The following is a 16174-nucleotide window of genomic DNA, read 5'->3' as shown; positions in this document are numbered from 1 at the left end:
CTTGCATTTCAATTTGTCGGCCGCAAATGTCAAGGCGGGCCGCCGTGTGGCTGCATTCAGAGAGAGCGCCTGAGGAGAGGAGGAAGCAGAGACAGGAGACCTCGGGGCCACTGTCTGGAGATCTGTTACCAACACAGGGCCCGACCCTGTCAACACCAGCTCACACTCGGTTACAGAGACACACAGACGACAGCAGGGAGGCTGTGTTTGAACAGTGGCAGCAAGTCGGGGACCAGTCAGACGGCCGCACTGCCTCTCGTGTCCCCGAGGACATAGAGAGAAAGCGCTTCTGTTGTTTTCATTAGGGTCAGAGCTCTCAGATCGCACAAATATTAAACACATTTTCCTTTGTTAAACTTCAAAATAGAAAAAAACCCCAAAAAACTAAATTTACCGCTTGAAACTTGAGAAAATTGGCTTTATTTTTTTGAAAACGTGGAAAAAAAGGCATTGAGCAACGACTGAAGAATTGACCCAAAATTAGCAAGACATTTTTAAAAAGTACAAGATAATTAGCAGATAAAAAAAATAATAATAATAATATAAAGTCCCAACATTTAGAGATCATTGTTGATATATAAAAGGATTTTACTAAACTTTATTTGTCAAATGAGTGTGGATGGAATATGGGTTACTCAAAGTTATACTTTTCAACAATAAGCACCCTATTTTCATAGAGTTAAGGATATTTTAATAGAATCAAACTAATTACACGATGCAGGAGTATATCTGAGACTGTTTTAAAGCAGCAGCTGGAAAATACTGAAGCAGGGACTTTGTGGAGGACAGCTGAGCCAAAAAGTGATCAAAACATGTTCAAGATGTCGGAAAAAGAATGAGACATTTTGTTTTTGAAATCTAAGAACACTTCAGTTTTCATACTATGAATTTAGTCTCATAACGACATACCTTTTCATTGGAAAATGTCATATTTTGACTTTTCCCCCTTCAAAACAACACCTTTCTTATTAGAATATTATGACTTTGTTCTTGTAATCTCTGTTTTCCTTTCTCTGCCTCTGTTAATCCACTGTATGAAACAGTTGGAGTTACACTTATTAATTATTATTTGAAGACACAGGAAGCAACTTTGTGACCATCAAGATAAAGATAGTGTGACTGAAAATGTGTATACTGCAAAAAAAAATCTCCTATTAAGTCTAAATGTCTTGTTTTCTTAAAGGGGAACTACGGCAAACATTCATTTATGTTATTCCTCTGGTCTAAGACAGTTAAAAAAAAATCAATAAACATCAACAACTCTCTCCCAAATCCAAAAACTAGAGTGCTAACACTCAAAATTGTGATGCCATGGAGTATGAAGTCTGAAACTGCTCCACTGACAATAAATAGTGAAATATTTTATGGATGACACTGTGAACAACAAGGGGAATGTTCTGAGTGTATGGCAACATTTTCTGTTTCAGAGCTGAGAGCACTACAACAGAATAAAGCTCACATGGGTCTCAAAAAGAAAACAGACATTCTGTGGTTCCACAAAATCAGGCTCCCATTCATGGTCTATGGAGCAGCTCCAGAGTCTATACCCTATGACATCACAAGTTTGAGACCTACTTCCCTGGTTTCCAGTTTCTCAGTCTCTTCATTAAGATACAAATAAAGAATACACAGAACATGTACAATGCATTGAAATACCAAATAACTAAAATAGCCTCATCAGACTGTAGTCAATATTTAGTACATAGAATCGTACTACCATTAACAAAAAGTAGCTCAAATAATCAATATTTAACTTTGGAAACATCTTGATGCAACCTGGTGTTTCAAGACATGCTCAGTGGAAAGAAAGGTCACACTAAATGTATGAACCTTTAGCCTGCTTAAGTTGTTTTATTGTGAAATATTTGCATTTTTAATACTGTATACATATTTCTTTCATGTTCTAGATGTATTTCAGTATGGCCATTAAAAACCTTGCTAAAATAACAAAGTTTAAGGCGTCCTAAGACTTTTGCACAGCACTGGAGGTGGTGTTCCCCTTAAAAAAAAAATCTGAACACATATTTGGTAAACTGATTTGTTTGCAGTGTGGGAGAATAACCACTGCTTATGGAAGAAGAGTTCTGCAACCTGATTTCCTCTTTTTTGGTAATGTAGTGTTGTCAAAGTACGGCAGAGGTGAGTTTGTACGTTTTTAAGTCAGAAATATTACTTTAATGAATATCTGTAGTCCATGTCCACTGTATAAAGTTAGTTGAACAGTGTGTTGGTTCACTCATTAGTTTCTTTACTTATAGGAGTTGTACCTACTTGTTATTGTGGATATCCGTCTCAAACAGATGTTTGGAGATGAAGTGGTACTCCACGCCGTCGCTCTCTTGGCTCTTCTTGGCCCGACTGGTGTCTGCGGAGAGGAGCAGAGAAGGAGCGATTACCTCAAACCCAGACTGTCTGACTCACCGTTGGGGCTGAAAGCATCTGAACTGAGCCCCTTGTTAACATCGCTGGAAGTCTGAAACACAGCGCGCTGGGCCATGCCAACCCTTGTATATATTATTGTGTAATAGCACCATAAAATACACAACCTGTAGAGCTGCAGCACTAAACTCAGACACTTAACTGACATTCAGCAGAGGTTTACTGTGTCTTATTAAATTTGTCTCTTGTAATATGACTGTAGAAACAGAAGCTGGAGCGTTAGCCGCCAGTGTTAGCCGCTGTAAGGTAATTGAGTTTGGGAGCTCTCATTAACATCAAGTCCCTACATTTACTTGGCCATAAACCATAAAGCCACGCTGTAAAATAGGCGGTGGGGGCGGCACGTGGAGGGAACGTGAGCAAGCAGGGCTGGAGGATTTGTAAGGGTCAAGGGGTCGACTCACACTCCGACTCCTTTCAGGAGCACTTCAAAGGTCAGAGGGGAGAGCGTACGCCCGTCAGACGCTCCAAAACCAACTATTAAACTTTTTATCACCTACAACCCAAACTGCCAAGTGCCGCTTTACTCTACTCTGAGTTGTTCTTTTTGTCAGCATGTGTTGTGGCTGTGCCCTGGTAGTGGACCAGCGCCTTTCCTTCACACGGTCCAGACTGATCTGCAAGGTTCATGGAAAACCAATGGTGTGATTTATACAATGTGTCACTTGCTTGAGAAGGAAAGACAGCCATAAATCCAACCGCGGTGGAGAGGACACTGAGGAAGATCAATGAGTTTCTGTCGTCAACCCCAGACAACAGTAGGAAAAACACGAGGAGGACGCCAAAACAGCCTTGTCATAAGATAACATATACTTATACCTCCCATTCAGAAATGTGTAGGACACGGCCAAACAGCCCCCTTGGTAGTTAGCCTGACACCATCCACCATAGGCTATTTTGGCATCTGTTTTGTGGCACAGAAAATAATTACAGTGCAACAAAAGAATGTGCATCCGTTCAATCCCAAATCATGGAAAATATCAGTAAACTTGGATTGGAATCAAAATGTTTAACCCCCTACTCTAATGGCTTATTGCTATGCTCTTTGTGTTGCTTAGACGGCTGGTTTACATTTTACAGCGACAAGCAGAAAGAGAGAGAGAGGAAAAAAATCCTAACCGAGCCACAAGCCGGTGGTCTCCAAAGCTCCGGTTTTCAAATTAACAAAAAGGGGTAACGCTTTCAGGCTTAATCCGAAACAACAGCAAGTGTTAAACACATCCATGTGTCCATTGGCAGCAATCAAACGCTAAAAAAGAAGGAGACGAGATACTTTCCGAGTCTCTTTCCTCTCGATGAGAGCCAGGACTTGTGCCATACGTCTTCTATATGGGTCAGAATCAGGCTGTCTGGGCTCTATTAAACGCAGCATCACAGGTCACATTTGAGAACAATTAACATGCCTCGTGGAAAAAAAAAGGCCCCACCGATGGGATTTTAATACCAGGGACATTTCAAGTGTCAGACTTTGACTGGGACACATTCATTATGCCACACGGCATGTAACAAACACGGCAATTAATATCAGCAGTCCTCATATTTCCTCAAAGTCATGTCGCAGTTTCCCTCCAAGCCCCAGATGGTAACTACGAAATTACTAATGCCATCGCCCTGTTTAAAAGTATAAATCAAAAAGATTTATTTGTCCCAACGTGCTGGCTGCGGGACATCTCACAACTGCACAGAACTTAAAAAAGCTCGCAAGGTTTGGAGAGCCAGCCGTCTGGATGGTGTTCAGAATTATGGCAAGCTGTCGTTGGGTCCTTAAAAGGAGAAAAAAAAGGGAGGAGGCGGCGGAGGAAAGAGACAGAAACAGACAGAAAGAAAGTGAGAAATAAGCTGAAAAAGAAAGGGGAACGAGGACCGCGGTGCCAATTCATGAAGCAGTGGAATGGCATGTCTTCAGGAGGTAGAAAAACGCAGTTTCCTCCATCATTCGGAGCTTGTCAGGCAGACTGTGAAAAGCTGACAATTACACAGGAGGAGAAACAACCGCCCGGGCCTTGAGAGGAGCAGCCGTGCCCTGGGTGTTTCTCACTGCCAGACAGCTCCCTGTGAGTGTGTGTGCGTGTGTGTGTGTCTCAGAGCCGGCCTTCATCCCTCAAGCAGCACACAAGTGCTCACACACTGTGAAAACTAAACTGGAACAAGTAAGCTAAACATCCTTCACCTAAAGTGATTATTTTGATTTGTTGCTAAAAGCTCGCAGGGTGCACCGGGGCGCTGTCTGTGCAGACCGAGTTTGATCTGGCAACTTGTGTGCTTACATTTCTCTGAGAGTGTGTTTCCAGTGTGTTTGTTTCAGTGGACAGGTGCACAAGAGGCTTCTTGTAAACAAACGGAGTGAGACGAGTAGAGAGGGAGGCGACTTATCCCCATGGTGACGCAGCTGTGGTGACAGATATGAAATGTTTGAGGGGGTGCTAGGGGTGTGCCATATCGTAACATTCATGATAGTACTGGTTTAATTTTTAACATGGTTAAAAAAAAAAAATCATATCACGATAACGGCAATATTCCAACGTATTCGCATAATGTCATACCGTTACGCATGGCAACAACAAGCATGAGTGCAAATTTGCTACCAATTACTGTTGTTCTTAACAAACTTAAGAAAATACTTTATTGTTTAGCATTTACTATAACATATTTTGGTGTAATTCTATATTCTTGTAATTAATAATAAAATATCTTTTATATTTTACAGTATTTTGTCATATCGTCAAGAATATCATTATCTTTAGGGCCATATCGCGCACTCCTGGAGGGTTCCCTTCTCCAAAGAAAAGCAGCTCACCAAAACCATCAGTCTTTGCTTGATCAGTCTTTGAGTATCTTGATGTCAACAGTGAGTTGTCCTGAAATCACACTTGTTAAACTGAGCGCTCACTAACTGAAAGAAATGTGTACAGAACACAGAAATAGAGTGGGATGATAATATTTTTGTCTGGGTGTCCTTGTGGTTAAGAGGCAACGTCCCTCGTTCAATTCCTGCTAGGAATCATCCCTGCATGTCTTACTGCTCTCACTCCTGTCTGTCTCACTATCACAACAGAGGCAAAAATGCCTCAAAATTAAATATGAAAACTAGATATACTGCCTGCCTGGCTGTATGCCTCCGTGCACCAGTCAAGTTGCACTTACAGTTTATCCATATCTGTGAAAACACTGATGCGTCACACACAGAAGATCTATACAGCCAGCACAGTTTCAACATTGGTCTTGATGGTTCTTGAGTTATGGCCAAAGACATGCTGCATGAGGTTACTGTGACCTTGATCTTTGACCTTAGACATCCAGATTCTAATCATTTCATTCTTAAGTCCAAGTGGACATTTGTGCCAAATTTGAGGAAAATCCCTCAAGGCCATCTATAGATATTGCATTCACAAAAACAAGACAAATGCAAGGTCACAGTGACCTTGAGCTCTGAACACCAAAATCGAATCAGGTCATCCTTGAGTCCAAGTGGAGGTTTGTGCAAAATTTGAAGAAATTCCCTCAAGGAACAAGAATAGGCCGGACCTACGTTCACTCAGATGGACGGACAACATGAAAACATAATGCCTCCAGCCACAGTTGTAGCTGCGGAGGCATAAAGATTTTACTTCATATGCATCCGCAAAGCTGTCAGGTTGCATTTAAAGCTAACCTAAAGGATCTAACCCCTCGGAAGCACAGAAGATCCATATCAGCCCAATTTCAAGATGGGAACCCAAGATAAGTGTCACCAACTAAATGTGTCCCCTCCTGTTTCTGAGATATGATGTTGATTAATGGCCAGAAAAAAATGAAATATTGCCATAATTGGCATATTGAGTTATAGCTAAAAACATGTAATATGTAATGCTCCTGAGTTAAATGACCTTGACCTTTGACCATCAAATTCTAATCAGCCCATTGTTATGTCCAAGTAAACATTTATGCCAAATCTGATGTAATTCCCTCAAGGCGTTCTCGAGATATCACGTTCACAAGAATGTTTCATATGGACATACGAATCGACGACCTGAAAACAAAAGGCCTGCAGCCAAGGTTATTGCTGGCATAATAATGTGACATAAAGAGACATAAAAATGTATTTCTACCTCAACATTTAAACTTTTTCAGGAGTGAAAAGAGGACAGATATAAAACAAGAAAAAAATGTTTGTTTACTTGCTCTTAAAAAAATCTTCCCTAAAAAAGATCAAATAGAGAAAAAAAAATAGAAAAAGAGAATAAATGCAGAAGATGGCAACATGTGGTTTAGTTGCTGCTGATTCAAAAAGTGGTTTTATATTTATTCAAAGTACAACTTTTATGCCTGCCATATAATGCAATTTTAGCTTATTATAGAGCATAATTTAAAGTCTTCTTGTTGTAGGTTGAACAGAATTATTGTATGTGCTGTTTCCTGATGTCCCACAGTGCACCTGGCTTTCTTATAAGCTGGTGTGAATGCAGCATGCGGAGAAAACCAAATGGTGTTTTCTTTCCCTGTAAAAGTTATTTGCCAATGAATAGCAGATCTAAAACTGTGGTCTGCTAGAAGGCTTATAGTGGACACAATGTATAAAACACACATTCACACATAAGACAAACAGATACACACGAATAAGAAAGAAGAAACGCACAGAGAGGAAAGACTGGAGGACAAATGGAATCTACTGGGAGATGCTGAATTAATGCTGGACCTGACCACCGATCCGCACGCACAAACAGATGGGGATCTAACCTCGGCGGGATGGGTGGAGGGAACTTACGTGGGATGGTCACGCTGAAGTGCTGGGGGTCTGAGATCAACAGTTTCCTCTTGAGCTCATTCAAGCCGACTCCTGTGGGTCCTGCACAAACACAAACACATCATTAATTTAACAAAGGTCACAGAATCCATCAGTGCTTCTCTCCAGTCAGGCCACAGGGACAGACCGCCATGTTGAATGTCCTACGCTCTTTGCTTAATGTAGAGGACATAACATCATTAATGCTATTAGTGACATCTGTTTCTCCTACTTAAAAATAATCTTTTTATATAACTATAATCATATTAAACATACTAAACAATATTGTAAGCATTCAACAGATTTACTATGTAATATCAATGTTAATTTAATCATGCACCTCCATTAAGCTGGGGGACTCAAAAAAGACATAAAAGGACTCAGAAAGACTTAAAAAAATAAAGATTGTCAAAATTGAGGCAGTAGGTTCCAATATAACCTCACTCTCTGTTTCTTGTATTAGAAAGCTCCCAAAACACTACACTTCCCATGATGCAACTGCGCCGTCTCCCTTTTAGACCTTGGCTGGCCAGCAAACAATCACTGTCAAACTCTTTGGGCTCTATCTTACGCTAGGCACCTTGCGCCTAGCGTAAGATAACTAACGTAAGACAGCTAACGTAAGATAACTAACAAATGTAGCTGCGCCCCTGGACGTGTCGCTGTTAAAGTGAGGTGTGGTCAAGCGCACTGTTGGTTTATTGCTATTTTTAGGCAACAGAAAGCGAATAAGCCATTGATCAAATAAAAGCTGGTAAAAATAAAAAAAGCAGCAGCGCAGTCTGTTTCCTGCTGTTTAAAGGGCGGATTATTCAGACAGCGAGATGCGCCTGCATGCGGTTCAGATGTTTGGATAAGTCACGTGGAACATCACAATACAGCCCTCAAAGTCGAAGCATTCTTTGTGGCATGTTGTGTGTTGCACAACATTGATATGTGTCACGGATGTCTCTTGGACATAAATGAGGGCACATTACAGAGCGTAGGAAGCCGTGAGGCTGACCCGTGTGTGCCGATGCCAGTTAACCCAAATAGGTCAGCAGTAACACGTGCACTGAGAGATCAGCTACCTCCTACCGTTTCTGCTTGATTTTTACGAAGCACCAAGCTTTGTTTACCCCTCCTCACGTCACTGTTAACTTTTCTGCATTGTAAGGCTGTTCTGGAGGTTCCAAAAAAAAATATTAAACCTGCACCCCTACCTCTTCCCATGCCTGCTGTGTCTGCTGCTTTTTTGTATATCTGCTGCTTCCGCAAATTATCTGCTCGCGCGCCTTCCCTCGTGCAAAAACAGTTCGGTTTCTTCACCTCTCACATATGTCATTCGCCAAATCCATCATTTAGATCGCAATCCACCAATTCCTGGCGCACCTGGCTTTCAAAGGGAATAGGAGCTGGCGCAGAGATTGGTTAATTCATGTTCCGCCCAAAACACACCCATGACTAACTCAGTCTAAATACAACCCCTCTGTGCCTGCGCCGCAGCTGGAACCCAGTTTATCCGCCAAAATGGGCTTTGGCACGCATTTGGGCCACGCACTGTAGACCATGCTACAGAACCTCTAAACAGGGCCCTATGTTTGTAAGAGTGGGAATCAACGATACGATATTATCGCCATATATAAGTCAGGATATAATATTACTTAGATTTTTGATATTTTATGATATGCTGCGTGTTGCAAAAACAGATACTGCATTATGTATTGTGAGTCTGTTTTCTCTGTTTTGTGTGTCCAGTGGACTGAAAAGGCGATTTATTTTATTGTTCTAGTAGGTTAATTTGTATTGCCAATATTAATTAATATTTACAACCATTTTTTTTTTAAATTTCTCGTTAATTCCACACCACTTCAAGGCCTGGAAAACAGTTTTTTTCAGGAACTTTTCCAGGAATTTCAGGACTTGGTTCCCAATTACATAATTTGAACAGTCGTATAAGAAATAGTTAAATATCTAAAACTTTCAATTTACATTGTACTATTTTCTTTATTTTTTTGTACCATTTTTAAGGTAATATCCTTCTTTAATTTTGTATCTATGTCATTCAAACATTTTTTCGCCTGTTTTTTGCCTGTTTATGCTGCTGTAATGTTAAATTTCTCTCTGGAGTCAATAAATATGTATTATTTTCCCTTCAGTTTTTTCGGTATGCTTTTGGTACTTCTATACCAGTGTCACTGTTTTTCTCCTCTAAGAGTGTTTTTCTGTGTTTTTGTTATGTAAGATCAAATCAATTCACCACAGTGTGAATTTAATTTCATATTCTATTAAAACACAATCAACCCAGTGAAAGCCTTTCAAGCAAAGATAATTGATTTAAAATGAGAAAGCCAGGCTGATTCTACAGTTACAGGCTTTTTTGAAGCTGCTCTCCCTTCACTGTATTTCGGCAGACCATTAAACCTCCATTATTCTACATGGCGGAGGTATAAGGAAGCCTTTTCCCCCTATTGTCACCAGTCGGCTGGATTTTCCATCACATCCTCAGTGTGGAAACTGAGTTAGAGAGAAGAAGGCAGGAGAGATTATTGACTATTGATTCATCTGTGGCTCAAAAAGCTGAGGATCCCTCCAGCTACGTGTCCAACATGTGGAGCTGGTAAAGTCCAATCAAGCTGAGCGGAGTAATTTAATTTTGATATTTAGGAACATAAAAAATATGGCAGCTTTGGAAGCTGTTTTGAACAGATATAATAGGGTATGAAGGTCTTAATTTCATGCAAAAATGCAGTTAGTAGATGCAGAGATAACAATGTGAAGAACCTAAAAATGTTGTTTATGCTGGGTTTGGTTTGGTCAAAGTCACTGAGTTAATATCCAAAGGTCTCTAAAAGCCTTTCTTCAGGTTTTGGTGGTTGTTAAACAGGTGCTACATCATCCTAATTTGACCCGACTGGCATCACTGCCTTCAGCAAACTGGAGAAAAATCAGTTTTGAAGTAACAAGTGCATGGCTGGGCGTTTCGGTGTTTCACCACAGCTCCGCAGTGTGTGGACAGTCAGAGACAGCGCTTGATCTGGGCTCGAGATTCCTCGCATGCCTGACGTTCTGGGCAGGCACTACAATCGCATCAAACCCTATTGGAAATTCGTTTCTCCAGGCAAATGTGTTTAGCAGGCCGCTCCTCTAAAACAAACGGACAATGAGTTCACTCAGCGATGCGGATTAGGTGGAAAGAGACGGAGAGGCAGAGAGAGAGAGAGAAAAAACAAGCTAAGAGAAAGAGCGCTCCTGTTTCCTCTCGTGCTATCTGCGCCACTGCTCTAACATTTCATCTGGTGTGAAGCAGGAAGGTTTTACAGTGATCCACAACCTGATAAATAGGTGTGGACAACGAGGCTCTTTTAAGGGTAATCTCTGAACGCTGGCAGCCTTCACACACGGACAAATTCACACTTTTCCCGTTACTCCTGCACCCAGAAACACATGGTTCGGGTACTATTGTGCTGTAAGTGATAAAAGCTGTTTCCTCAGCGCGCTCGCACGCTGAATTCAAAAAGAGAGAGGGAGAAAAAAAAGACGGCGAGAGGCATTCTGTGGTTCCCGTCTCTCATAAACAAGCACATGGCCAAGTGAAGACAGCAATCAATCTTAGCTGGGGAGAGTTTTTCAGTCAGGAGAAAAAAAAAGTCAGAGTACCTGGGGGTTGAGGGCTTGGATGATTTATTAAGATGAGGAAATGGAGTTCATTTTGAATTTGTTTCGGGAGCGCGGGTGGAATGCGGCGGCGCTGTTTGAACAAGGCCGTGGACCAATGTTGTTGTAGGTGCTGAAGGTGGCAGAGCGTGGTAAAAAGGGGCTCTTTTATGAGCCCTATCACAGCGGTGCAGACAGTCCTCCCGGCAGGCCACAAAACCTCCGCACGAGCTCGTTTGCTTGAATCTGAGCGTGTATCAGAGCCCAGGAGCCGGGGGCCAGCGCTGCTACCTTTGGTATGAGTAACGGCCCCACTTCTGCACGCTCGTAAAACCATTTTCACCTTGTACATGGCTCCCTTGCTTGCCACTTGTGATATCAATGATGCATGGCAGCAGGCCTTCGTCAGAATACCTCAGGTGGCGATTAAAGCTTATTCCAGCTGTACCACCGCCTGCCAAGGGGGCCCAACAGGCCCACCACCAGGTCCTTTACAAGCAGAAGCAGTGCCCTGTGGTCCTGTTCCACCGTCTGACCTTAAACACGCCACCTCTTTGTGCATTGTTTGTCCTTAACAATGCCCCGATACAACAGCAGCATTATAAGTCTGAGCGCTACAATAAAAAAAGGCATAACTCTTGCAAACTTTCTGGACTGAGCTGCCGTATTTACATCGTGTTTATGCGTTTCTCTCTCCCTCCATTTGTCTCCTTTGCTGGCCCTCTTGCAGTGCTCCCGGCCTCGCAGATCGCCGTGCCAGTAAAAGTGTCAGATTTCATTACCGCACTCATTAGAGAAGTAGCTTTTAATATCGCGAGCTTAATAACTTCCAGGCCAAGCGTGGAGCACATCGCATGCAGTTTGTGCTGAGAGGCCGAGGCCGGGCCCGACGAGGTTCGGCTGTGGGCCCCAGAGCCACGACCCAGCCTCAAACCTCCCAGCCCGCCTCACATCCAGGGCAGGGTGTACTGCAGCACTGCTCTGTGCTGTACCACATTTAAAGAATGACAGTGCTGCAGTGTGGTAACGCCACATCATTTACAATGCACTGCCACTACAAATTCAACAGAAGCTGAAATAAGCTTCTAATTTTATATATTTGGATAAACATTCACTTCGGTGTAAAGGTTAGGTCGAAACCCCAAACTAAAAACTTTCAATTCATCAGCATGTAAGTGCAGTGTGTCGAGTTACCGGGAAATGTGGAAATCAGCACAGCATTTTGTCAGGTTAAATAATCAGATTTCTTTCAAAACCATCAGCGGTTTAGTCAAACTATGCATGCAGAATGTAAAAAATATATTTTTGTTGGCCGTCCGATTTCAAAGGCATAAAAACCCAGATAAGCATCTTGATTTTGAACCAGATCTGTGTGAGAGGTGGGCAGTGGGTCATTCATTAGTGGGTACCGTGGACTCGTGCGTCCACATTAATGAAGAAACGCCTTTGGGCATTCCTGGAAAGTTTTGCGAGATGGAGATGTTTGATATCAAAATAATCGGAGGGCTGTGCCTGAGCAGAGCGGAAAAAGTGCTGCTGAGGTCATGTCATGCAGAGAGGGCTGTGTCCCGTCTAACGCAGACTTCACCTCTTCTCTGAATTATTCAATTGACCGTTTGCTTAACCCCTCCCGTTAAACATTAGGCTACAACCTAAATGAATTACTTTTTCACATACAATAATGGATAATAGAGTGTTGAAAACACGTGACCTTAAACCCCATCTCACCCTAAACAGAAAAAGGAAAGAGCAGTTACCAAGAAAAGTGTTGGAGGGAAAAGATTTCGAATAAGAAAAGTCAGGAGGCTCCGGGGAGAGGAAGAAGGAGAGAGGGAGGCAGAGGAACATAAAGCAGATCTTTCCTTGGCCCTCCGCTTCGTTACGTGTGAAATTGTCCATAGGTTGTCCTCCAAATTACGGACGTTAATTGAAAATATTTACATTAGCGTGACAGGTGGGAGAGGTTCAGCATCCTCTGTGTAACACTGTGGCGTGCTGGCAGGAAAATGGGCTCGCTAATTAGCAATACGCCTGATGAAGTCCATGCTCTGTGTGGCGTATTTAAGTGAACCAAGGCCTGGTCAATCAGGCTAGGACCAAAACCTCAGCACAGAGCATGCGTGAGAGGGAGAGAAAAATTGGGACCTTGCAGCTAGTGGTGTAAACTCCTGGATTAACCTTACAAATGTTTAAAACCTGCTGTCAAGATCCGTATAACAAAAAGATGAAGACTTTCTCAGTCCTTGATGAATGGAAATAGATTGGAAGGAATCACTGAAAATTTAGGGAATGTTTTCTTCCATCGGTGTCTGGGACATTTTTGTCATTTTTTGTCACGAAACCTAAAAAAGGAAAAATGTGGAAAGGCTCACCCATGGTACAGTCGGTCCCGGGAAAGATTTAAGTCTTTACTGTTGCACCTGGCTTCGCATATCGTTCCACCATTCACTGGCAACACTCGTCTTCCAACCACAAATACAGAATGAGAAACCGCTAAATTCATTTCAAGACCTTGGCACGTTATAAAGCTCTTTGGAGGGCTTTGTAACACCCGCTCCTCCAGGCAAGTGTTAACAATTCCGTCGGCTCGAAAAATTGAAAGGACATTGAGAGTGAGGTGCCGTAAATGAAAGCACTAAATGTGACTGATTAATATGAGGTCTGCTGCGTCGATTCCTCCAAGTGCTAAAAGTCTAAATTAAGGAGGCCCGGGATGACGGCGGGTTGCGTTGGGAAGTTAGTTTCTGGGTTAGGGGTCGTGGAAGGGCAAGGCCGGGCCACCTGGGGCTTCTGGAGCTGCAAAACTCTGAGTCACACTTGTTTCTGTGATCTATATGTGTCACCATGCTGGGAGGTGAGGCTTTATATTAAAATCCACAGTGCCAAGTTTAACAGCAAAACAGCCCCCCCAAAAAACAAAGTGTGAGGTAAGCTGTGACATCAGACAAGGTTTCTACACACAGTCATGGACAGAATTTCAAAACTTTACCTTGACTTTTCAAGGACCCAAAATAATTTTAAAAAAACTCTTGCCTCACTTGCCTGGTGTTTTTCAAGCGTATAAGATTCAAAATCCTTTCAGATCTAATTTCAGCATCCCGCATGACTGGCTCAAGGACTGTCGCAAATTTAAAAATCCAACACTAATTTCGGTTTTTACAGTTTTTTGGCTGTGATAAATTTTAGTGATTTATAAAGAAAACATGCCCATTAAAAATTGAAGGAAAAGAAATTGCCCAAAATATTTATGTTTTCTATAAAAATCCTCAAAAAATGTAAAGAACAAAAATTGCCAAAAATTCAAAAGGAAGGGAAAAACAAATCACCATAACATGCCTTCAAAACCTGTTTTCTTAAAATATAAAAAATACATAATGGAGATATTATATGTATATTATAATATAATATAATATAATATAATATAATATAATATAATATAATATAATATAATATAATATAATATAATATAATATAATATAATATAATATAATATAATAAAAAAATCTCAATAATTTTTAAAGTTTTCTATAAAATATTGCCAAATAATCTGCCAAAATATTTAAGTTTTCTATAAATTAATTAAAAAATAAGAAAGGAAATGCCTTTCAAACCTGCTGACATGTTTTCTTTCAAAACTGGCAGTAAAATTAGTACAAAATACAGCTATTTGGAGTTGTATTACCCTCCCCTGAGCCAAAAGTGCTTAAAAAAATATTTGACATGCTTAATGGGTGTACATGATGGTAGAGACAGAACGTAGGTATAAAATTAAGATATTTTTGTGATGAACACATAAACAAAAACCTAACATAACCAAAACATTGTCAAAACCACAGGAAATTAATTCACTTTTATGTTACATTAATGCAATGAAATTTTTTTATTATTATTATGATTTTTCAAAAGCTTTCAATGATTTTTACTAGTTCCATGACTTTTCCAGGCTTGGAAAATGTGATAGTGAAATTCTATGACTTTTCCAGGTATTCCATGATCAAGGAAACCCAAACTTTTCCAAAACACTAAGTTACTTCCACACCATATCCATGCCTGGAAAACAGGTTTGTTTTTCTAATTTCATAACTTTTCCAGGAATTGCATCACCGTGGGAAACCTGAACAATTTGACAAGAGTGGTATTTTTTTTTATAGTGTCTATACTCACCTACTAGGACCACCAGCCTGTGTTTGGCTCCGCTCTGCCTGCGGTACGGAGTGACCTCCTCGTACGTGGGCACGTCAGCCATATCGTACATTTCGCTCTTCTTACACTCGTACATGGACTTGTTGGTCTTCTTGTCCCTCCGGCTCAGACGGAAGCTCCTCCTGAACCCAGCTGGAGGTCAGGATGAAAAGAGAGGGGAAGAGAAAAGAGACAGAAAGAGACACATTAATCTGAAATATACCCCGCTCTAAAAAATGTTTGTGTCAGTGTGTGTCTATGAGGATTTCTAAATTCAGACACAACTATATGTACACACAGGCCCGCAGCTGTGCAATTGGATTTATGGTCGTTTCAGGGTCTTGGCAAACACCTCCACAGCTCGATGTCCAATACCTCATATTGCATTGTGCAGCTCAGTTTTATGACAGCTATCTTTGCTGTAGGTGAAAGAAGAACAGCGTAAAACTCGGCCAAACAGTTTCCCTGGATATCGCACTCAAACACTTTATTCATATTTTCCCCCGGTGACATGTAGTGGATTTTAATTTTCTTCTTTTCTGCATACATCTTGAAGACGAGGTGAGGTAATAAGGCTTTTAAATTTGTGGAAAGCTATATATATAACATTACTGGATGTTTTCTTATAAACTATATTGCCTTTTTATTCAAAGAAGGAGTGACTCATCTTGAATCTTGTAGCCTCTCAAGCTACATTTCTGTTCAGTGTGTGCAGTTTCATGCAAGAACTGTTGCCATATAAACAACCCAAAGGTCTATCAGCTGGATTCACCATCTACTTACAAATCCACAGCTCCACCTTCTTGTCAAAATATGGTCATCTCAAGTCACTTCTCGCTCCAAAAATCCAAGATGGGGACCGCAAAAATGCCAAACTCTAGTCTTTGAAACAGGAGTCCACAAACCAGTGGGTGACATCATTCTGGCTACGTCCATTATTTTTAAATCCTTTCATGTTGACTGCAACAGAATGTGAATTTACTGCTAATTGGTGGATGGCTGTTCACATAACTGTCAGGCTGTGATTTGCATTTCATTCACATTGCAGTTTTAGACAGTGATGAGTTACGTGTGTGTCTATGTGTGTGTGTGTATCATTTGGTACTCCTGGCTGCAGAGGGAAGGTTGCCCTGTGTGCGTGGGTCACTTTACAAT

General features: G+C 41.2%; 1 protein-coding gene across 6 annotated transcripts in view; it reads right to left on the bottom strand.

The window, feature by feature from the left end:
- mpp7a (MAGUK p55 scaffold protein 7a) overlaps positions 1 to 16174 on the bottom strand; it is a 175035-nt gene that overhangs the window by 17223 nt on the left and 141638 nt on the right. For all 6 annotated transcript variants that reach the window (XM_088072300.1, XM_088072301.1, XM_088072302.1 and 3 more), the window contains 3 exons: positions 15002 to 15172; positions 7184 to 7264; positions 2272 to 2365 (listed from right to left, as the gene is read on the bottom strand). In XM_088072300.1, the coding sequence (XP_087928426.1) occupies positions 2272 to 2365; positions 7184 to 7264; positions 15002 to 15172 (346 nt within the window). The remainder of the gene's footprint in view (positions 1 to 2271; positions 2366 to 7183; positions 7265 to 15001; positions 15173 to 16174) is intronic.

Source organism: Plectropomus leopardus, chromosome 21 (assembly GCF_026936395.1).
Source record: "Plectropomus leopardus strain MGB_pleo_1.0 chromosome 21, ASM2693639v1, whole genome shotgun sequence".
NCBI lineage: Eukaryota > Metazoa > Chordata > Actinopteri > Perciformes > Serranidae > Plectropomus > Plectropomus leopardus.
This window is presented reverse-complemented; position numbering and strand designations above follow the sequence as displayed.